Here is a 23,548-nt window from a genome sequence, read left to right as displayed (position 1 = left end):
AGTTTTGTTTATCTTGTTTTGAGTTTTTAATTTTCCAATGATTTTATTTTAACACTTTTATGTTTATTTGCCTTGTGTGTGTTATTTTTATTTTTAACACATTATTTTAATAATATTCATTTTAGTTCAACATGTTGTTAGGGTTCTGAGATAACTATCCAGCTCAGTTGGTAGAGCACAAGGTTCTTAACCTTGAGGTCGTGGGATCGAGTCTCACGGAGGGCATTTCATAATTCGGAGGTCTTCTACAGATTCTGCTCTCAACCTGGTGTTGGGGGCAGCCTACTATCTTACCTCCCCCTTACCCCATTACATATGGGAACAAGGGACAACCATGTTGTTTAGGGTTCTATTACGTTTCCAGTTTTCATCAATATACTATTCCTGCACTTTAGCCCATCGAATGTATATTTGCTTAGTGTGATCTTTTTTAATTAGATTCGTATATTTTACAGGTTGAGTAGTGGTTGTCATTTATGTATTAATTGTTTGCTTGGGTTATGTATATATCTTTATGTATATTTATTATTTAAGCATATGTTGTATATATACACGACTTTTAAAACTTTTCCATGTAATTCATTTAATATGCTTTATTTATTAGAGTAATCAAGGCAATATCACCTTGTATAGGAAATTCGTGGAAAAGTCTCCCAATACAAGGGAAGTGATTTCCTAAGGATTGTCCATACATTCATTAGGTCGTTCTAGTTTTTAATATTAATCATTGTTAAATGCAATCTTAGGCCGCCTTAATTAAAAGTTAAATTGCTATTTTTTTTTTGTATGGGTAGCATATGAAAAAGTCTCCCAGATATAAGGGAAGCGCGTTTCTGAAGACTATTCATGCATAAAAAGTCATAATTTAAATACTATTTAAATTCACAATTCTCAAACAAAAAAAAACGACGTATAATCAATTGGGTACCAATTCTAGGCGTTGTGGGATGCTTACCCTTCTCCACGTGTAATCGGCTCTCGAACCATGTTTTTTAATTTTATTTTTTTCTAAATTATTTTAAAAGGTAAAATTTTAGTTATTCAACCTAACTAACCCAAAGGTTGATGGCGACTGCAAATTTATTTTCTTAAACCACAAGTTTTTAAAATTAAGTTGGTTTGATCCCATTCCAATTGTCAAAAAGCTTAAAGATAGTTCCGACAAAAGGTAAAATTGCACAATTAAGACGACGCCTTCTAAACAACTAAAAGTATCATGGCATGTGACTAAAATGGAAATTCACGCCTAAACTAGAAGCACTAGGAAATAAATAAACCAAAAATGACCTTAGACAAGAAGGGAAAATAACGGAGTTAGTGCTTCAAAATAAAAAAGAAAGAAACAACCCAAAGATCAGTGACCAATCTACGAATTCGTGCTTAAAGTATAGGGACCTGAAAAAGAAAAGCCAAAAAGTCAACATTAATCATAAAAATAGAAAATAACAAAATGAGGACAAACATTCGAAATAAATTAAAATATAACGCAATAATGGTGACAAAAAATGCAAGGAATAGAAATATGTGATGACCACAGGTGTGATTAGACCGTTAGAGTCCAAAACGCATGGCGCCATAGAGCTCAAAACGGCATCGTTTTGGTCTGGCTATAAAACTTCACCATATTTCCCTTTTTCCTTATTTTTTTCATTTCTCTTCTCTCTATATCCTTTAAAATGCTCCCCCTCTCTCTAAGTTTTCAGATTCCGTCGATGAGCACCGTCGGCGACGGCCGTGTTGGTTACCATCGACCGTCACACTACCACCGTCTTCGGTGGCCGTTCAGACCCAAAACTTCCAGGCTAACTCTCCTCGATGCTAGGTGTCTGAATCTGGTCTCCGTTTTGCGAAAAATGACCTCCAATGTCGTGTAAAGGTTTGAGACCCTTCAGTTATTTGACGCTTCAATATCCACCGTCCACGGTCAAATTAAGCCGATCTTGGGATATATTGTCCCCCTCACCGCTGGGCCTCATCTCACCATTCAGATTCATCAATGGTGGTTCCCGTTGCCGATTGATGCTTCAACCGAGAGGTAAAACCCCCTTTTTCTTTCACTTTGTTTCTCCTTTCGAATGATTGTTTTTATGAATGGTTGATATTTTTCTGATGACCAATGTTTCGTATGGTTTTCTAAAAAAAGAGCTCTATTCTATTTCTGCCTTAAAAAAGAAAATAAAAATCATTTCTTTGAAAGTTTCGTTGCATTGCTTCTGAAAAATGAGGGAAAATATCCCTTACAAAGGTTCTCGAGAGAGAGAAAATGGGGAGGTAAGAACCCCTTGCAAACTCTTTTCTTTCTTTGAATGGGGAGGGGGTGTCGCTTTTACAAATGTTTATGGGTTTATATAATACCCTTTACAAAATAAAAAAAAATCAAATTACAAATTTGTTTTTTTTACCCTTCTTTATCTCTGAAGATAGGGTGTCCTAACCACCCAACAGCTACTCCATCCCCGTTGTCCATTGAACCCGCTTTGAATAATCCTCCTTTTACCGGAATATTGCCAATGTAATTATAAAAAGCTAATTTTTCAGGAATTTTAGACCAAGCTTCTGATAAACTTTGATTTTCGGCTAACCCAGCACTAACCCTTTGATATATTTCTTGTTGGAAGTATCCTTGATCCCATTGATAATGAGTAGGACCAAATAATTCGATGGGAGTAGTTGTTGAACCATACCACATAGTTTCGAAAACAACAAAAGCTAAAAAAAACACGACAACTATACTACTGGAAAGGACGTTTTCAGTATTTCCCATACGTAATACTTTATATAAACGTTGGGGAGGATGGACACTAAGATTGAATAAGCCCGTTGATATGCCCAATGTCCTCACTGCAATATGATGCCCGTTTCACAACAATGAGCAAAGAGGGGCACCTGTAAGCACCATTTTTTATTCCACAGCCTATGATGCCCACGTGAAAGCTTCACCAGTTGCCTCCCACATGCACCCCATGTGAAATGCTCCACTTTCCATACTCGTTCCCATACCCTGTTATTGCCCACGCCTCTCCCATGCCGAGCAATTTCCCCATACCGTGCCATTACTCCACTTTGGTTTTTGTTTCTCTGTAAGGGTATAAAACCCGAAATCAATGTAACAAATGGGAGGATTTTTTATCAATAAAATACATAAAAGTTCCTTTCAAATAGGAAACACTAGCAATCAAAACAGAGCCGAATCCTAAGGTATTTCAGTTTGTATTCAATTTTTAAGATTATTTGTTTAATTCTTAGATTGTAATTAAAAAACTCAGTTTAGTATAGCTTTCATTCTTGGCATGTATATTATTATTTGAATATAACAAAAATTAGGGATTCAGATATTACCTTAGCTTGCCATCTATATGTCCTATGGAGGCAAAGGGGTGTTGTCGGGAAATAAATTGAAGGTCAGGCTAGGCTAGTTTAGGTGGTGGCGCCACCATTCACGGTGGTTCGCCTCGGGTATGGACCTCTCGACCGAGAGTAAGAGGTGATTTGAAGATGGCTTCGATTAGGGAGGTCTCACGATGTGTCGAGCAACGGAAGAGAAGGGTCGTCCATGTGGTGGTCGGAGCAAGTCGGTGTTGGTCTCGTGAGGGTCGTCGCTGCGAGATTTTTAAAGGAGTTTCCATGGCGCCGTGTGGAGAGAATGGGGAAGAAGAGAAGAATATACGCGATGTTAACTTAGTTCAGTTTAGGTTTTAGGTTATATATTAAGTTTAAGGTTAATTACTTATTAAGCTACTTATTTCTATTCTAGTCATCGATTTTAAGGTAAAATATCCATATAGGTCCTTGTTTCTTTTGTATTCTCACGATTGGGGCATTGAAATGAAGTTTACATTATTTTGTTTTGAGCCTTTAGCTTTTCACATTTATATTATAGTCATCAGTTTACATGTTATATCATTTTTGATTTTGTTTGACTTTGGTCACGATATGTGTAAGTATTTCATTTTGGCGTTTTCTTACATTTTGGTAACTTATTTCCTATTTATTTCGAATATGCATGCTGATTTTACTAACTTTTAATTTGGTCACTATTCTGCTATGTTATTTATTTCTAACAACTAACTTTTAATTTATTTCATATTAACTACTAACTCTTATTTTCCTATATTTTAGTCAATATAATTAGATTTTATGTAATTAGGTCCTTGTACTTATTTTTATTTTATGTTGATGTTTATTGTTTTTAATTATTGGTTGTTTTAATTGTTTTTAATTAAATTTATTATTAAAGGTTTTCCTTCATTGTTTAGTTTCTTAGATTGAATTTTAAATTAGATTAATATTTGAATCAAGCTTAGAAATTAAAATTTCACTTTAGTTTTAATTAAGGAGCAATCCGAGTCGAGTTTTCGCATAAAATACTCGATTATTCGAATCGATTGCTCGAATTTTAAAATTTATTAATAATTAATATTTACTAAAAATTCTAAGTTTAATAATTTAGATAAAAAAATATGTTTTAATTTAATCTTTAACTTTAGAAATTATCGATTTAGGCCCTTAAGCTTTTTAGATCCTTCAAAAATCCATATTTTTAGATCTTGACTCTTTAGTCCCCGAATTTTGATTATAATTTTATTTTTTGACATAATTAATTAAGATTAATATTAAAGCCTTCATTTTAGCTTAGATTTCAAACTAGTCTTTAAATTTAGAGGATAATTCGAGTTGGCCCTCGCGTAAGCGCTCGAGGGACCATCTCGGTTATTCGGTTCAATAATTAATTAAAATTAACAGGATTAATATTAGAGTCTACACCTTTAGATTTAAGCCCCTAGGTTCTTTAATTTTCATAATTTGTCACCGTAAGTTAGAAAAAGCCTTAATTTATTTTTAGTATAATTAGGATTAAATAAAATTTTGCTTGATTGGATTGTTTTTAAAACTTAAGGCAATGTTCACTTATTAAGGAGTTAACAGTATATCCTCCGCGATCGTGCTCAGGGGGTGACTACTGGTAATTCTCTAAATAAGTCGACATCATTTTCAAAACTGCATCATGTTTTCTAAAAAACGAGGCAATGTTCGGTTATTAGACACAATAGCTGATCTCCCGCATTTATGCTCGGGAGTGAATGCTATCGGCCTTAATAAACGAATAGCCTTTTTCAACTTTGCATCCTTAATGACTTTTAAATTAAATAAAGATTGAACTCAAAATTTATGATTTTAAATATAGGGTAATCAACTAGGTACCAATTTTTGGGCGCTTGTGGGGGTGCTAATCATTCCCCACGCGTAACTGACTCTCGAACCTGATTTTTGGATTTTTGCAGACCCTAAAACTCAGTATTTTATTAAAATAAAATGTTTTATTAAAATCACCCGATTTTTACGGAGTTCCAATCTCACCTTAAATGATTGGTGGCGACTCCTCACATTTCGAAATGATTTTCAAAGAGAAAACCCCCGAGTCGGTATCGGTCTTTCCCTGCCCGGGCGAAAAACGGTGTCGACAGCTTGGCGACTCCGCTGGGGACTTTTGTTTTTAAAACAAATTGAGAGTTGAGCCACGAGATGGTTACCCTGTATTTACTATTTTAGAAATTACGAGTTCGATCTTATTTAATTTACTGATCATTATGTTATTTAAAAAAATAAATTTCTCTCTGGTTAATGCTTACTTTTTTGTGAATATTTAGGATTGTTGCATATCATAGCTCTAAACCTGAGCTCAAACTAGGTTTATCTAAGTTGAAAGAAACGTCACACCTCACGAGGAGCATTGGGCTTCCTTGTGTGGGTCTGATAAAGTATCTCTAGAAAGCACCCTAAGTTGTCTATCTGGATATCAGTTCCGAGGTATGCTTTTAGTGGTGTGATCCCCTGAGCTGAACTCAATTCGCAAGTCTGTAATGGGCCAGAATCGGGGGCAACCTTAGCAGGTTGTAAAAATATATAGGGAACCATTTGCTAAAACCCAGCCTCATATAGAGAATTTAGTAAGCCTACCCCGCTAGAGCCATATGGATAACCTAGGAGAACTAGAACGTATGCGGTTAGGACCATTAATTTCCTTTGTATGCTTTATTTTTTTAGTCTCAACTTTAAGTCATATTTAAGATTATATTTTTTTGACTAATCATTTCAACTAACTTGATTCTTGTTGTCTTGTTTCTACCAACATTGATTTTCTTTTTGTATGCTCTTATTGCATTTTTGCATGTATCATTGTCATATCATACATTTCATAAACGGTATTGACTCCCAGATTACCTAGTTATTATAAAAAGAGCTTAAGGCATCAATGTCTTCCGATGGGATGAGAATGCAATCAGTGTTCATACATGGTCTAAGTACGGGCATACGCGGTTCAGAGATAGTCTTGTCACTACCGAAGAATCAGTTTTGCCCCTGTAGCACGCTCAGAGACTGAGAAAGCAAAGAGATGAGGCTAACCAAGAATTGGCGCAGAGGCGAGCATAGATTGAGTAGCTCGAAGCACATCTGCTTAGTTTGGATGAGATTTTTCAGAACCCTTACAACAATAATGGGTTCCGTCTTCAAAAATAAAATGAGATGTTAAAGAAGAGGATAATGAAGCTAGAAGGAGCAGTGTTGATCCACTCATCCGCATGATATATAGCCAGGCAGGAAAATGAGGCCTTAAAAGCCAAGATTGCTGAGCTAGAAATTATATTACAGATATGCCATCAATGAATTCAGCAGTCAGATAAGAACCAACAATTGACTAATCCAAAACTTAGAACTGTGCTATGGCATGCTCAGGACACTATTCAGCGCCAGCATGAAGCAATGGAGAGAGCATTGAATCAGGCCAATGGTGTTGCTCATCAAGTCTATGAATTATCTGAAGAAGCGACAACCTTAAGGGTTTTTAGTGATCCTAAAATCAGAGGAAAAACAACACATCATGTAATTGATGATAGAGCTCGAGAGATTAGCGAATAGGGTAAGATTCTACGTTTAGTTTCCATGTTGGTGTACTCTTTTTTCCTAAGTGCTTAGACGTTGCGTGTTGTTGAGTACTTTTTGTATAAACTAAGTTATTTTGGAATCAATATCGGGTTGCATTTGCATCTCACATTTTGCACACCCATTTTGCATTTGCATACACATCTTTACATTTTTGCTTTAACATATACACATGGTATACATTGTATCTCAACATGCATTAATCACGGATCCGAGGAATAGCTTGCGGAGAGTCTTGTGATAAAAGTTTTGAGGGTAAGATGAGGTGACCCCATCCGTACCCAAAAAGGATTCAGAATTATGAACGTAATATTAGCCCCTCTGAAGTTTGAGGCATTATCGAGATCCGTGGGGCACGGAGAAGCAGGGCCCAGATTTTGTTTGACCTAGGGACAATGTTGCACTGGCCATGTCCTGTTTGAACGTGTTTTTGTTTTTTCCTTAGTAGATATTTTGTTAATTGAGCTTATGTTGTTTTCAAAGGTTATGAGCAATAAATCAAGTTTTAATCTTGTAATTCTTTGAATATCGAATGGATTAAAGGTTCTTTTACTATATTATTTATAGATCTTTGACAAGGGGCAAGATTAGACCTTTCATACCCCTTCCCAGACAGAAATAACCTTTCAATAACATTACCTTTTTCAGAATAACGACTTTAAAGTCACACATTTCCCTTCCTAGACGCAGAACCAACATTTGTTTCCCAACCTCAATAAATCCTAGGGGCATAATGAGGACCTTTCCTACAAGAAAGATAAGATGGAGTGTTGCGGATCAAGTTGTTGCAAGAGAATTTGAATAATTGGGGCATATTGGGGGCAAATAGAAGAAGAAGAAATAAATGAAATCATTGAAATAATTTTATCGTGCATTAATTACATTGTTTTCATGTAAATAAGGTTAATCCTGAAAACTCGTCCCCCTGGGGATACCTCTTTTAAGAAGACTTCAATGTATGAGATGATGAACGGCTTTGTTTCATTTATCCTTTCAATATATATATATATATATATATATATATATATATATATATATATCCATTGTTGTCCCCTTTTGAGCCTGTAATATTTTTTTCTTCTGATTCAACCCTAACCAAGGATCACCTCCACACTGGGGAGCAAAGGTAAATGACATCTGCTCGCATAAGTGAAGATCATTAATTCAGATTTTACCATAGAAGCAAGTCATGATGAAATGAGAAATAATGAGATACTGTAAGGTGGAACAAATACAAGCGCTGAAAGATCAAATCGAGTTGACGACACAAAGAGAAAGAAGTGAAGATATAGCAAAAAATAGAAAAAAAATAGAAAAAAAAGAAAAAAAAGGAAAAAAAGAATAAAGAAAAAAAATAAAGAATAAATAAGAAAATAGACAGATCCAACACTACAAGATGAGCGGTTCAAAGATCTAGAACCAATTCACTAAAAGATCAGAGAACACCAAAGGAAAATAAAAAGAGAATGAAAGACACACGAGCAAATTCAAATCGAGCAAGACAAGATTGAAGACAACATAACGAATTGATCCTTCGTTCAATAACCCTTAAACACTTGTTTGGGCCCATTTATCCCTTTATTTCATAACCGTGAACCCTAGCCTAAGTTACGTGCCTGAAAAGTTCCTTCTAATCATACATGGATTTCTAAGTAGAGAAAATATTTTCATATTTCATTTTGCCCCTCAGGGATTAATTTTATTTGCAAAAAAAATAGTTTTCTAAATTCTTTAATGCATGATATGGAAAAATAATAAAAGGAGTGTTCAAGATGTATAATTTTAGACGACGCCTTGAAACCGAATGAGGATTCGAGTTGAAAACCTGAAAAGATAGCTTGAACACGAAGATTGTCAACCGTTGCATAGAAGGACGATCTTATACATCTCTTGATAAAACATTGCACAGTCCAAAGGCACTCGTGAGGGCTGGGAACCAATGAATATTTCTAGAAGAGAAGCATGGTGGCTGCTTCATCAGATCCATAATACCAAAATCAAGGACACAAAAGCTAACCTGAAACACATTACCTTCCCAAGTCAACCTAATCCTTTTATTAGCATTAATGTTTACACTTTTCAAATGTATATAATTTTTGAAGGATTAAAAGAAATTTGGTTTATTTGATATTCAATGAATTCTTCTTTTACAATTTGTTTTGATTGTGATCCGGAAGAAAATGACAACATTCTTTTATTCAATATTTTTCACATTTCTAAAATAAAAGAAAAGATAAACATTTTCAAACAGGACAATCTCAAGTGAAAAAGGTCATTGAAGCTGATAAGGCTCATTCTGCCTCTAGCGAAGAAAAGAGCAAACGATGCAGAACAATGAAGCATGTCTTGAAAGAAAATAGTCTGAGAGATCATAAGGACTAGAGGACAGAACCTCTAACACTTCATTGTGACATTATCAGAAGCATATGATCTCCTTAGTTGAAGATAGCACATATCCCAGCTCTTAGAAAAATTAAAGACAGTTATGATCACTTCTTAAGTGTCCATCTGGTTGTGGCATCCTGAAGAGAAGCCCTCAAGCTATTCGATAACACTATTGATTAGTGAATCCATTCGAGATCAAAATTTTGACACAAAGAGAGCCATGAGTACCCGCATTGGGGCATTACCTAAACAAGATGTTAAGATCACAAGATTCAAACCAAACAGACATGGTGAATGACCCTCGTCGCTTGGAGTGCTAGGGTCGAAATATAAACACAAGCAGAGATTACCCAGAGAAATGAATCATTCACACTGCATTTAGTCAATGACTCTAGAGAAACAATTCGGATTGAAAGGTCAAGTCAAATATATGTAAGTTACCCAGTCATCTACCTGATCGCAACGAGAATTCAAAGGAGAAATCACTTCTTCTAGAATCATATTGAAGAAGCAAGATAAAAGATAGAATATGAGAGGGACATGATTGTTCCAGAGGATTAGTTTGACCATGCTGATGATAGGGGCAGGCTTAATACAAGAGTGATCAAGTGAAAGAAGATCGAGATCTCCATTTTGAAGCTAAAATATGATTAATGATAGATGTTTCTGTACATAAGAAAGTCATGCATTGCATGTTGCATTCATGCTTCAAAGCATAATTTTGCAGATTTTTAAAGAAAAAAATGAAAAGATAGAACCCAAAATTTGAATGAATTGAATTATATTCTGAGTGGAAGAACCTCAAGAATTGAGGAACCCAATACACAGAACAATAATCGTGTTTGAAGTGGGGCATGTTACCCAGCTAATGTGTTTTTAAAGAAACTAAGTCTGATTTTCAGAGGTTTCTTGACGATTTTCAAATGTTTTTTAAAGAAACTAAGTCTGATTTTCAGAAGTTTCTTGATTTTTCTCAAATAAACTTTCAAAGAAACTAAGCCTTCGGGGGTTTCTTGATTTGTAAGTCATTCGGCCCATCCATAAGACCTTCAATGCAGGATGTTTTCAAATGAGATTTTAGAAACTAAGCCTTCGAGGGTTTCTTGATTTGTAAGTCCTTCGGGCCATCCATAAGACCTTCAGTGCATGATGTTTTCAAATGAGATTTTAGAAACTAAGCCTTCGGGGGTTTCTTGATTTGTAAGTCATTCGGGCCATCCATAAGACCTTCAGTGCATGATGTTTTCAAATGAGATTTTAGAAACTAAGCCTTCGGGGGTTTCTTGATTTGTAAGTCCTTCGGGCCATCCATAAGACCTTTAGTACAAGATGTTTTTAAATGAGGTTTTAAAAACTAACTCTTCGGGGGTTTCTTGATTTGTAAGTCTTTCGGGCCATCCATAAGACCTTCAGTGTAAGATGTTTTCAAATGAGATTTTAGAAACTAAGCCTTCGGGGGTTTCTTGATTTGTAAGTCCTTCGGTCTATCCATAAGACCTTCAGTGTAGGATGTTTTCAAATGAGTTTTTAGAAGCCTGATTTTTAGGGATTTCTTGACGATTATGCAAAAAAACGAATTTCTTCTCACTTGAGACAATTTTTACTCAAAACAAGTTTTGTCTCTTTTGAGATATTTTTTCTCAAAACAAATTTCGTATCATTTGAGATATTATTTTTACTTGAAACACCAATCTTTGAGATTGTTTTCTTTGAAACAAATTTTGTCTCACTTGAGACAGTTTCCCTTGAAACGAGTTTTGTCTTTCTTAAGACAGTTTCCCTTGAAACGAGTTTTGTCTCTCTTGAGACAGTTTCCCTTGAAACAAATTTTGTCTCCCTTGAGATAGTTTCCCTTGAAACAGAAGATTTTATCTCGCTTGAGATAGTTTCCCTCGAAACAGAAGATTTTGTCTCTCTTGAGGCAATTTCCCTTGAAACACTAATCTTTGAGATTGTTTCCCTTGAAACAAATTTTGTCTCACTTGAGACAGTTTCCCTTGAAACGAGTTTTGTCTTTCTTGAGGCAGTTTCCCTTGAAACGAGTTTTGTCTCTCTTGAGACAGTTTCCCTTGAAACAAATTTTGTCTCCCTTGAGACAGATTCCCTTGAAACGAGTTTTGTCTCTCTTGAGATAGTTTCCCTTGAAACGAGTATTGTCTCTCTTGAGACAATTTCCCTTGAAACGAGTTTTGTCTCTCTTGAGACAGTTTCCCTTGAAACAAATTTTGTCTTGCTTGAGACAGTTTCTCTTGAAACACAAAATCTTTGAATATGTTTCTCTTGAAACGAATTTTGTCTCTCTTGAGATAGTTTCACTTGAAACACCGATCTTTGAGATTGTTTCCCTTGAACTGAATTTTGTCTCCCTAGAGACAGTTTCTCTTGAAACACAAAAACTTTGATTGTGCTTTCCTTTGAAACAATAAATTTTATTTCACTTGAGATGGTTTTTCTTAAAACCAACTTCGTTGCTTGAGACAGTTTTCCCTCGAAATAAAATTTATCTCACTCGAGAGCTTCTCTTAAAACAAGTTTTTTATTCATTTTCATCCAGATGTTTAATATTTGACTGGAATTCTAAAGTTAGCAGAGGTTTTATTTCACAATTACATGTTGAAGAAGAAAATTTTAGCAAAGAATCAATTCACGTCTTCATTTTTGAAAGAAATGGATCTTAACAAAATTCGAGGACCTTTGGGTCAACACTTTCGAGTACTTCAAACACAATTATTACTGACACATGATAATCTTTTGTAGGTTGAAAATCTTCAAAGAGAAGATAAACAGATCAACATTGCCAGTGGAGAGTTCATAATGAGAAGAACTCCTCCAATGAAGGAGAAGAAGTTCATAATGAGAAGAACTTGTTCAACCTTGGCTCAACATTTCCAGTGGAGAGTTCATAATGAGAAGAACTCATTCAATGAGGGAGAAAAAATTCATAATGAGAAGAACTTGTTCAACCTTGGCTTAACATTTCCAGTGGAGAGTTCATAATGAGAAGAACTCATCCAATGAGGGAGAAGAAGTTTATAATGAGAAGAACTTGTTCAACCTTGGCTCAACGTTTCCAGTGGAGAGTTCATAATGAGAAGAACTCATCCAACGAGGGAGAAGAAGTTCATAATGAGAAGAACTTGTTCAACCTTGGCTCAGCATTTCTAGTGGAGAGTTCATAATGAGAAGAACTCATCCAATGAGGGAGAAGAAGTTCATAATGAGAAGAACTTGTTCAACCTTTGCTCATCATTTCCAGTAGAGAGTTCATAATGAGAAGAACTCATCCAATGAGGGAGAAGAAGTTCATAATGAGAAGAACTTGTTCAACCTTGGCTCAACATTTCCAGTGGAGAGTTCATAATGAGAAGAACTCATCCAACGAGGGAGAGGAAGTTCATAATGAGAAGAACTTGTTCAACCTTAGATCAAAATTTCTAGAAGAACCCGCGATTAGAAGAGAAAATACCAAGATTAAAAATAGTGCTTTTATTAGCTTTGCTTCATTCCCGTTTCACAACAATGAGCAAAGAGGGGCAGCTGTAAGCACCATTTTTTTTTATTCCACAGCCCATGCTACCCACGTGAAAGCTCCACCAGTTGCCTCCCACATGCACCCCATGTGAAATGCTCCACTTTCCATACTCGTGCCCATACCCTGTTGCTGCCCACGCCTTACCCATGCCGAGCAATTTCCCCATACCGTGCCATTACTCCACTTTAGTTTTTGTTTCTCTATAAGGGTATAAAACTCGAATTCAATGTAACAAATGGGAGGATTTTTTTATCAATAAAATACAGAAAAGTTCATTTCAAACATGAAACACTAGCAATCAAAACAGAGCCGAATCCTAAGGTATTTCGATTTGTATTCAATTTTTAAGATTATTTGTTTAATTCTTAGATTGTAATTAAAAAACTCAGTTTAGTATAGCTTTCGTTCTTGGCATGTATATTATTATTCGAATATAACAAAAATTAAGGATTCGGATATTACCTTAGCTTGCCACTGATGCGTCCTATCGAGGCAAAGGGGTGTTGTCGGGAAAGAAATTGAAGGTCAGGCTAGGCTAGTTTAGGTGGTGGCACCACCGTTCGCGGTGGTTTGCCTCGGGTTTGGACCTCTCGACCGAGGGCAAGAGGTGATTTGAAGATGGCTTCGATTGGGGAGGTCTCACGCCATGTCGAGCAACGAAAGAGAAGGGTCGCCCATGCGGTGGCCGGAGCTAGTCGGTGTTGGTTTCGGGAGGGTCGTCGCTGCGAGATTTGTAAAGGAGTTTCCATGGCGCCGTGTGGAGAGAATGGGGAAGAAGAGAAGAATATACGTGATGTTAACTTAGTTCAGTTTAGGTTTTAGGTTATATATTAAGTTTAGGGTTAATTACTTATTAAGCCACTTATTTCTATTCTAGTCATCGATTTTAAGGTAAAATATCCATATAGGTCCTTGTTTCTTTTGTATTCTCATGATTGGGGCATTGAAATGAAGTTTACATTATTTTGTTTTGAGCCTTTATCTTTTCCCATTTATATTTTAGTCATCAGTTTACATTTTATACCATTTTTGTTTATGTTTGACTTTGGTCACGATATGTGTAAGTATTTCATTTTGGCCTTTTCTTACATTTTGGTAACTTATTTTTTATTTATTTCAAATATGCATGCTGATTTTACTAACTTTTAATTTGGTCACTATTCTGCTATGTTATTTATTTCTAACTACTAACTTTTAATTTATTTCATATTAACTACTAACTCTTATTTTCTTATATTTTAGTCAATATAATTAGATTTTATGCAATTAGGTCCTTATACTTATTTTTATTTTATGTTGTTGTTTATTGTTTTTTATTATTGGTTGTTTTAATTATTTTTAATTAAATTTATTATTAATGGTTTTGCTTCATTGTTTAGTTTCTTAGATTGAATTTTAAATTAGATTAATATTTGAATCAAGCTTAGAAATTAAAATTTCACTTTAGTTTTAATTAAGGAGCAATCCGAGTCGAGTTTTCGCATAAAATGCTCGATTATTCGAATCGATTGCTCGAATTTTAAAATTTATTAATAATTAATATTTACTAAAAATTCTAAGTTTAATAATTTAGATAAAAAAAATAGGTTTTAATTTAATCTTTAACTTTAGAAATTATCGATTTAGGCCCTTAAGCTTTTTAGATCCTTCAAAAATCCATATTTTTAGATCTTGACTCTTTAGTCCCCGAATTTTGATTATAATTTTATTTTTTGACATAATTAATTAAGATTAATATTAGAGCCTTCATTTTAGCTTAGATTTCAAACTAGTCTTTAAATTTAGGGGATAATTCGAGTTGGCCCTCGCGTAAGCGCTCGAGGGACCATCTCGGTTATTCGGTTCAATAATTAATTAAAATTAAACATGATTAATATTAGAGTCTACATCTTTAGATTTAATCCCCTATGTTCTTTAATTTTCATAATTTGTAACCGTAAGTTAGAAAAAAACTTAATTTATTTTTAGTATAATTAGGATTAAATAAAATTTTTCTTGATTGGATTGTTTTTAAAACTTAAGGCAATGTTCACTTATTAAGGAGTTAACAGTATATCCTCCGCGATCGTGCTCAGGGGGTGACTACTGGTAATTCTCTAAATAAGTCGACATCATTTTCAAAACTGCATCATGTTTTCTAAAAAACGAGGCAATGTTCGGTTATTAGACACAATAGTTGATCTCCCGCATTTACGCTCGGGAGTGAATGCTATCGGTCTTAATAAACGAATACCCTTTTTCAACTTTGCATCCTTAATGATTTTTAAATTAAATAAAGATTGAACTCAAAATTTATGATTTTAAGTATAGGGTAATCAACTAGGTACCAATTTTTGGGCGCTTGTGGGGTGTTGATCCTTCCCCACGCGTAACTGACTCCCGAACCTGATTTCTGGATTTTCGCATACCCCAAAATTCGGTATTTTATTAAAATAAAATATTTTATTAAAATATCCGGTTTTTACGGTGTTCCAATCTCATCTTAAATGATTGGTGGCGACTCATCACATTTCGAAATGATTTTCAAAGAGAAAATCCCGAGTCGGTATCGGTCTTTCCCCGCCCGGACGAAAAACAGTGTCGACAAGGTCCTAATGCCAATGCTTCAAAACTCTACTTGGAAACTATTATGGACCTTCTTGCAAAATTGTTACGCCTCTGCAAGGGTTGCAAACCTATGTTAAAAACATCAGGTATCACCCAGGTTGTAATGCAGTTAACTGCTCTTATCCTTTGACTGATCAAGCTATGAAAGTAGCAAAAGGAGCAGAACATGTGGTGCTGGTAATGGGATTGGATCAAACCCAAGAGAGAGAAGAACTCGATCGTGTAGACTTGGTTCTTTCACCGAAGCAGCAGAAGTTGATCTCCTCCGTAGCGAGAGCTGCTAAGAATCCGGTTGTTTTGGTGCTTCTTTCTGGAGGTCCGATAGACATAACCTTTGCCAAATATGATAAACACATTAGAAGTATTCTATGGGTTGGTTATCCCGGTCAAGCTGGAGGCCAAGCATTAGCAGAAATCATATTCGGTGATCATAATCCAGGAGAACTCTCATTCAGAGCATATATTCTAACAGAAGTCAAAAGACGTTTTTATACTGATGATAAATTTAACAAATTTGTGTTCATATATATTTCTACGCAGGAGGGAGGTTACCGGTGACTTGGTATCCGCAGAGTTTTGTTAAAATACCAATGACAGACATGAGAATGCGTCCTGATCCATCTTCAAGCTATCCTGGACGTACTTACAGATTCTACCAAAGACCAAAGGTTTTTTAATTTGGCTATGGTCTCAGTTACTCAAACTATTCTTATGAATTTCTCCTTGTAGCACAGAACAAGGTCTACTTAAACAATCAGTTAACGTCTCCAAAGGTTGAGATTGAGAACTCAAATGCTCTCAAATACATACCAGTTTCAGAGATAGGAACAGAACTTTGTGATAAGAGAATCCCAGTCACAGTTAGAGCTCAAAACCATGGGAATTTGACGGGTAAGCATCCGCTTTTGCTGTTTGTCAGGAAAGAAAAAGGCAGTAATGGGAGGCCAGTGAAACAACTGATCGGATTCTTGAGTGTTATTCTGAATACTGGGGAAAGAGCTGATGTTGAATTTGAGTAGACCCCTTGTGAGCATCTTAGCACAGCCAATGAAGAAGGGTTTCATTTCTTGAGCATCGTAGAAAAAGACTCGGAGATCACAGTCATCCTATGATACATAGGACCCGCTGCTCAAATCAGAGGAAATTTTACAGGATGAACCATTTTTGTCTATTTGTAATCCTGCTATCCAATAATAGAGCTGTCTTCTCTCCTTTAAGAATCATTTTCTCTTGCAAGTTATGAGCAATAATTTTGCATTCCCTGGACTGCTATTTGTTCATCAACAAAATTAAGTACTTGCTAGCAAAAAAGGTATTGCAGTAGAAGAATGAGAACCAGAACCCCGGAGCAGTAATCTTTAGATATCTGCTGTCCCCGCATTCTTGATTTATCACTTTTGCACTTCCTCAAAAGAAAAATGCATGGGTGTCTGTCGAGTTAGTATGGTTGGGATATGTCAATATGGTTTCCTAAAATCTATTAAATATATAGTAAAACTACATATTCCAACATCATACTCACATCAAACTCCAAATACATCACATACATTTTTTCGTATTCTGTCCCGTTGCTAAGAAACTTCCTAATCCTCATCATATCATTAGTGTATCTTCTAGGATTTTGGGTCTTAGATACTGGAACGCTCTGAATTTGAACCTGGTGAACTTCTATCTAGATTACAAACACTAGCAAGACTTATCTATCTTATCATAAAGGACTCATAAACAAACGAGACTACGACTACCACTAATAGTACAACTACTACACGGCTGCTACACTTCCCCTCAAGTTGGTGAATGAATACTTGCCATTCTTAGCTCATTTAAAATTTCTTGAAAACCCTTGTTTGTTAGCCCCTTTGTGAGCATATATGCCAACGGATCTTTAGTAGAGATAAATGGAGTACAGATTAAACTATTGTTCAGTTTTTTTTAATAAAATGACTATCAATTTCAATATTCTTTGTTCGATTATGTTGAACAAGATTGAGAGCGATATTGATAGCTGATTTATTATCACAAAAAAAGTATCAGGAGTCCCTTTCACTTTATTCTTACTTCATCTAGAATTATCTTTACTAGGAGTAACTCACATACTCCTAAATTCATCGATCTAGAATTATCTTGCTACTGCATTCTGTTTCTTTCTCTTCTAGGTTATAAGATTTCCACCTAGAATTGTACAGTACCCAGATATTGAGACTAAAGGCCCTATATAATCTGCATTTGTTTATGCTTTAAGTGTAATGTCATTGTTCACTTGATGTTTGAACAAAATTCCTTTTCTTCGGTTACCTTTCAAAGTATTATAATACATGTTCAATGCTTTGAGATGTGATTCATTTGAATTATGCATAAATTGGCTAACTACATTTACTGCAAAGGCTATATGTGATCTAATATTTACCAAATATATTAATTTTTCAAACAGTCTTTGATAGAAGCCTCTATCCATCATAGGTCTTTCGTATCCCAAACTTCTCAACAATTTGACTAACCTTTCCAAACAAAATTCGAGGCCTCTTTCCTAAGCTATATAAAGAATTTATCATATAGATTTTTCTCATACTCTCCTTGAACAACAAAACTAAATGGTTGTTCTATATACACCTCCTCTAAAATCACCATGAATTGAAGAAACACATTCTTTTTGTCTAACTGATGTAGAGACCAATCATAATAGTTCATAAGTCTAAACATATCCTTTAACCTTTAGCAATTAGTATAATTCAATCCAGCTGCAGACCCATCCTAATCCTTGTCATAAGTGCTTCAAAACATGTGAACAAATTACCGACAAAGAAGAATCAAACCTGCGAAGCCCAAAGCCTACACCACACTCGATGACAACCCAACACATAGCAAACAATAGAAAACAGAGATGAGGACTTCGTTGGTTAAATAATGCAGGCGTTTTTTTTTGTTGGAAAAAAAAACATGCGTTTAAGAATTAGTTTGAGATTTAGGTCATTTATTGCAGAGCACGTGAAACTTGTTAAGATAGAATGATGAGTTTTAAAAAAATATTATAAATAATTAAAACTCATCATTAGGGCATGTAGAGTTCCATAAAATTTTCTCACCGAAAAAATTTAACCATAATCTTATGGGTAATATATACAAGTATAGGGCGATTTTTCTAAAAAATCACCCTGATAATTTTTTTTTACTTGTCAGACACCCTTCCATTTTTATTTACCGATCTAACACCCTTTGTAGAAAGGCGCTTCCCCTGAAACGCGTCTTACGTCACGTGGGGGTAAGGCATGCCCCATGAAGCGCGCCGTGTGAAACGTGTAAAAAACTCGGGTGTTAGTTTTGTAAATATTTTTAAAATAGTATCTAATATGTAATTAATTTCTATTATGGTGATCTTTGTGTAAAAAATCAATTTTATTTATTTATTTTTTGTGTGATATTTTTTAACAACAGTTAATAATGTTTATTGACTTTTAATATTAATTGTTTAAAAATATAAAAATATTAAAATAAACTTTTAATGACAATTGATAGATCAAATGAATTATTATTCATTTTTTTAAAAAAATCAATAAAAATGCAATAAAAAAATTAAAATTCAATAAAAAATATAAAGCTAAAAAATATTAATTGAGGAGAGGATCATGGTTTTGTGTATGTTGACGAAAACGGGTAAAGAAAACAAAAGAACACGAGAATTTTACGAGGTTCGGCAATGTGCTTACGTCCTCGGTGCCTAGGCGGCGCTAGAAGTTTTATTCAATGATATTTTAGGTCTAGGTTACATCTCTATTTATAATAGAAAATCCTGGTACATAATTACAAAATCAACCATGTACCGTACCGCGGGGGCTGCGCCCCCGCACCCTCAACCCACATAATTCGTAACCCCACAACGAGACTTTTTATGAGCCATACATAACAAATCTCCACCTTGGCGAATATCCTGCCCCTTGGAAACTTCAATGTGGGTTGGGTTACCTTGCTTCTTTAACAACTCGAAACATTCAACAAGTCCAAGCAATGCTTGAACTTGTCTGTCGTAACTGGCTTGGTGAACATATCAGCGGCATTCTCATCAGTATGTACCTTCTGAAACAAAACCTCTCCAGATGCAACCAACTCTCTGATCTTGTGGAACCTTACATCAATATGTTTAGTTCTAGCACGATACACCTGATTCTTAGCCAAGTGAATAGCACTTTGATTATCACAAAGCAACTGAACTCCACCTTGTTGAACACCCAACTCCTTCACTAAACCAGTAAGCCATAAAGCTTCTTTTGCAGCTTCAGCCGCTGCCATGTACTCAGCTTCAGTTGTAGATAGAGCCACAACAGATTGAACAGTAGACTTCCAACAAATAGGCCCTCCACCAAGAGTAAAGACATACCCTGTCGTAGATCTTCTATTATCCAAGTCACATGCATAGTCTGAATCCACATATCCTACAACCAAAGGATTATCCCGTTAACTCCCAAAAACAATTCCATGTCCCACAGTACCCTTTAAGTACCGAAAGATCCACTTGACTGCTTCCCAATGTTGCTTACCAGGTTTAGACATGTACTTACAAACTTGACTAACAGCATGAGCTAAATCAGGACGAGTACATACCATCGCATACATCAAGCAGCCAACAGCATTAGAATACGGAACCTTTGCCATATCTTCAGCTTCCTTATCTGTCTTAGGGCACTGTTCTGATGAGAGCTTAAAGTGATTCGCCAATGGAGTGCTAACTGGTTTTGCGCTGCTCATCGCAAACCTTTCTAGCATTTTCTCAACATAACCCCGTTGAGATAGCCGCAGTTTCCTTGAGTCTCTGTCCCTGCAAATTTCCATTCCAAGAATTTTCTTTGCAGCACCTAAATCTTTCATATCAAATTCCTAACTCAATAAAGTTTTCAAACCGATAACATCATACATGTTCTTCGCAGCAATCAACATATCATCAAAATACAGTAATAGAAAAATAAAAGAACCATCATCAAGGCTCTTAACATAGACACAACAATCATACTCACATCGGTTGTAGCCAATCTTGATCATATAGGAGTCAAACCGTTTATACCACTGTCTCGGAGACTGTTTCAACCCGTACAAAGATTTCTTCAATCTGCAAACTAAATGCTCGTTTCCAGGTTGAGTGAAACCTTCAGGTTGCCGCATGTAGATCTGCTCCTCTAAATCACCATGCAAAAAAGCAGTTTTAACATCCATCTGCTCTAAATGCAAATCCCAACTAGCCACCAATGCAAGTACTGCTCGGATTGAAGTGTGCTTGACCACAGGAGAAAAGATTTCATTATAATCAACTCCTTTCTGCTGTGAAAAACCCTTCGCTACCAAACGAGCCTTGAACTTCTCCCCCTCTTTTTCTGTTACTGCTGGTTTCTTCTTATACACCCATTTGCAACCAATCGACTTCTTACCCTCAGGAAGGGGAACTAACTCCCATGTGCGATTGTGATTCAAAGACTCCATCTCCTCAACCATGGCTACCATCCACTTGTCGTTTTCCTGACTAGTAACGGCATCATGAAAAGTAACCGGATCATCACTGCTAACAATAAGTGCAAAAGATACCAAGTCTTCAAAACCCAATCTATTCGGAGGCTTTATATTCGTCCGTCTCACCCTGTCTCTGGCGAGACTATAATCCTGCAAATCATCCGTAGTGGAACCACCAGAAGTCGGTTGAGAAGTTTCTGGTTTCTCAACTGGAAACTGCTCGAAATCCACCACTGTCGTGTCTTGCTTCTGCTGCAACATGGACTGTTCATCAAAAACGACATCTCTACTAATCACAACTTTCTTCGCAACTGGATCCCAGAACTTGAATCCTTTGACACCTTTCTTGTAACCCAGAAAAATGCACTCCTTCGATTTTGCATCAAGTTTGGATCTCTCATCAGCAGGTACATGCACATAAGCAGGACAACCAAAAATCCGTAAGTTATCAAAACTAACATCATGACCAGTCCATACCTCTTCTGCAACTTTCCCAGCAAGCGATGCCCTTGGCGATCTGTTGATAAGGTAACACGCCATGTTAACAGCCTCAGCCCAGAAGTGTTTGGGAAGCCCCGCATTAAACCGCAAACATCTGGCTCTTTCATTCAACGACCTGTTCATTCGTTCCGTAACACCATTCTGTTGTGGTGTCTTGCGCACTATAAAATGCCTCTGAATCCCATGCTCCTTACAGAATTGTAGGAACTGTGAATCTATGTACTCCGTACCATTTTCAGACCGCAAACACTTGATTTTTCGTCCTGTTTGGTTTTCTACCTCAGCTTTCCACAGCTTGAACTTCTCAAAAACTTCAGATTTCTGTTTCAAAAAATACACCCAAACTTTCCGTGAAAAATCATCAATAAAAGTAACATAGTACCTAGATCCACCCAAAGACGATGTCGTGGAAGGCCCCCATACATCAGAATGCACATAATCAAGAATCCCTTGAGTTGTGTGCTTCGCAGTCTTGAAACGGACTTTAGTCTGTTTACCAAGAACACAATACTTGCAAAAATCGAGCTTACAGCTTTTGACACCATGCAACAAGTTTCTCTTGTGTAATTCTGCCATACCACGTTCACTAAGATGAGCAAGGCGCATATGCCACAATTTTGTCGTATCATCACAGGACTCAACAGAGTGAACTCCACCTGCAACGGTACTCCCTAACAATCTGTAGATATTCCCTGCAGTCATCTTGCCTTTCATCACAGTCAATGCTCCTTTAACAATCCGAATGGTTTCCCTATCCTCGTCAGCCTTAAGGATAAAACCATTCTTGTGCAAAGTGCCCAAGGAAATCAAATTCTTCTTCAAGTCTGGGATATGTCGAACACCACTCAACATCCGAACAGAGCCATCGTGCATCTTAATTCTGACATCACCAAAATTGTTAGGCCACAGGTTCCAATAATAATAAATAATAATTTATCAAGAAGATAAGATGTAAATATCCTAAGATACCTTACTCGTTATTTTATGCACTTTCCAGTCGTCGGTTCAGTAAAATATGTGGCCAAGTTCTAACATATGTTTGATATTTATTGATTGGCCCTTAGTAAAAATCAATATTGAAGTTTAAGCAATTAGCAGCAAGGTGTGAAATTCCAAGTAAACAATGTCTTAGGATGCTTCCAATCCGAGAAAATTCATTGATACTCTCTTATGAGAAGATCCACTGTAGAAAATGGAAGCCAGAAAGCTACAGTTTTTATAATGTTCACAATGAGCAGAAGAGTAATAAATCAATGTCATTAGCTATAGGATGCCAAACAAAGAGACGGCATCACCATTAAAGGACAACAAAAAATGGTCCCCCTGATGACTGGATCAGGATCAAAACATTGGTTAATTCCAAAGCACTGCAATCTAAATCATATATAAAGGTAGACTGAATTTATGGAAGATTATTACAGATAACATATAAAGTGGTTTCCTAGTTTAGTACATCATCTCTAAGATCAATCAATAATCACGGAATGCCATTTCAATCAATAAATGAAAAGCTGATATAAAAGCCAACAAGTAGGATTAAAAGTGGAAAAAAATGTCTTATTTCCATTTTAGGGTAAATTACAAATTTGATAACTGAACTTTATTCTATTTTCTATTTCACTCACTGTATTTTAAATCTTTTCAATTTTCTCACTAAACTTAATACGTTAGGTTTTTTGTCACTCGGTCGTTAAATAGTTAATGACGTTAAAATGGACTGTTATATAGATGCAAAACGATGTCGTTTAGTGAAAATTTTGTTTTTCTAAAACGACGTCGTTTTTAATGTCGTTAACTATTTAACAACTGAGTAACCAAAATAGAAGAGAGAGTAAAGTTCAATAACAAAAAAAATCAATCTATTAAGTTCAGTGAGGAAATTAAAAACTTTTAAAACTCAGTGAGCGAAATAGTAAAGTTAAGTGATGAAATTTATAATTTACCATTTTCTTATTAGTGTTTAATGGTCGGAATCGGATGGGGATCGGATAATAAGTTTGGGTGAGTAATCAAAGCCATTAAAGTTAGACATGTGTACTCAATGACGAATACAAAAATATTTTTTCAAGATGGACACACATATATTAA

At 35.7% G+C, this 23,548-nt stretch overlaps 1 protein-coding gene and 1 pseudogene across 1 annotated transcript; one reads left to right on the top strand and one right to left on the bottom strand.

The window, feature by feature from the left end:
• Positions 1-2,398: 2,398 nt before the first annotated feature.
• Positions 2,399-3,054, bottom strand: LOC120152171 (photosystem II CP47 reaction center protein-like). Its single transcript, XM_039164444.1, has 2 exons — positions 2,928-3,054; positions 2,399-2,841 (listed from the first exon to the last, which is right to left on the bottom strand). Exons 1-2 carry the CDS (start codon positions 3,052-3,054, stop codon positions 2,399-2,401), a joined length of 570 nt encoding a protein of 189 aa, XP_039020375.1.
• A 10,451-nt stretch (positions 3,055-13,505) lies between these two features.
• Positions 13,506-16,578, top strand: LOC120152161 (annotated as a pseudogene).
• The last annotated feature ends 6,970 nt before the right edge of the window (positions 16,579-23,548 follow it).

This window comes from Hibiscus syriacus, unplaced genomic scaffold, assembly GCF_006381635.1.
Source record: "Hibiscus syriacus cultivar Baekdansim isolate YM2019G1 unplaced genomic scaffold, ASM638163v2 tig00002840_pilon, whole genome shotgun sequence".
In the NCBI taxonomy this organism is placed as follows: domain Eukaryota; kingdom Viridiplantae; phylum Streptophyta; class Magnoliopsida; order Malvales; family Malvaceae; genus Hibiscus; species Hibiscus syriacus.
Note: the sequence above shows the minus strand (reverse complement) of the source record. Positions and strands in the feature narration are given on the sequence as shown.

Bases quoted from the DNA above. Each gene is read 5' to 3' on its own strand.
- LOC120152171 (XM_039164444.1), bottom strand. From the start codon at position 3,054: ATGGCACGGTATGGGGAAATTGCTCGGCATGGGAGAGGCGTGGGCAAT. The intron at 2,842-2,927 runs GTGGGCATCATA...ATCATATTGCAG, and splicing joins GCAACTGGTGAAGCTTTCAC to TGAGGACATTGGGCATATCA.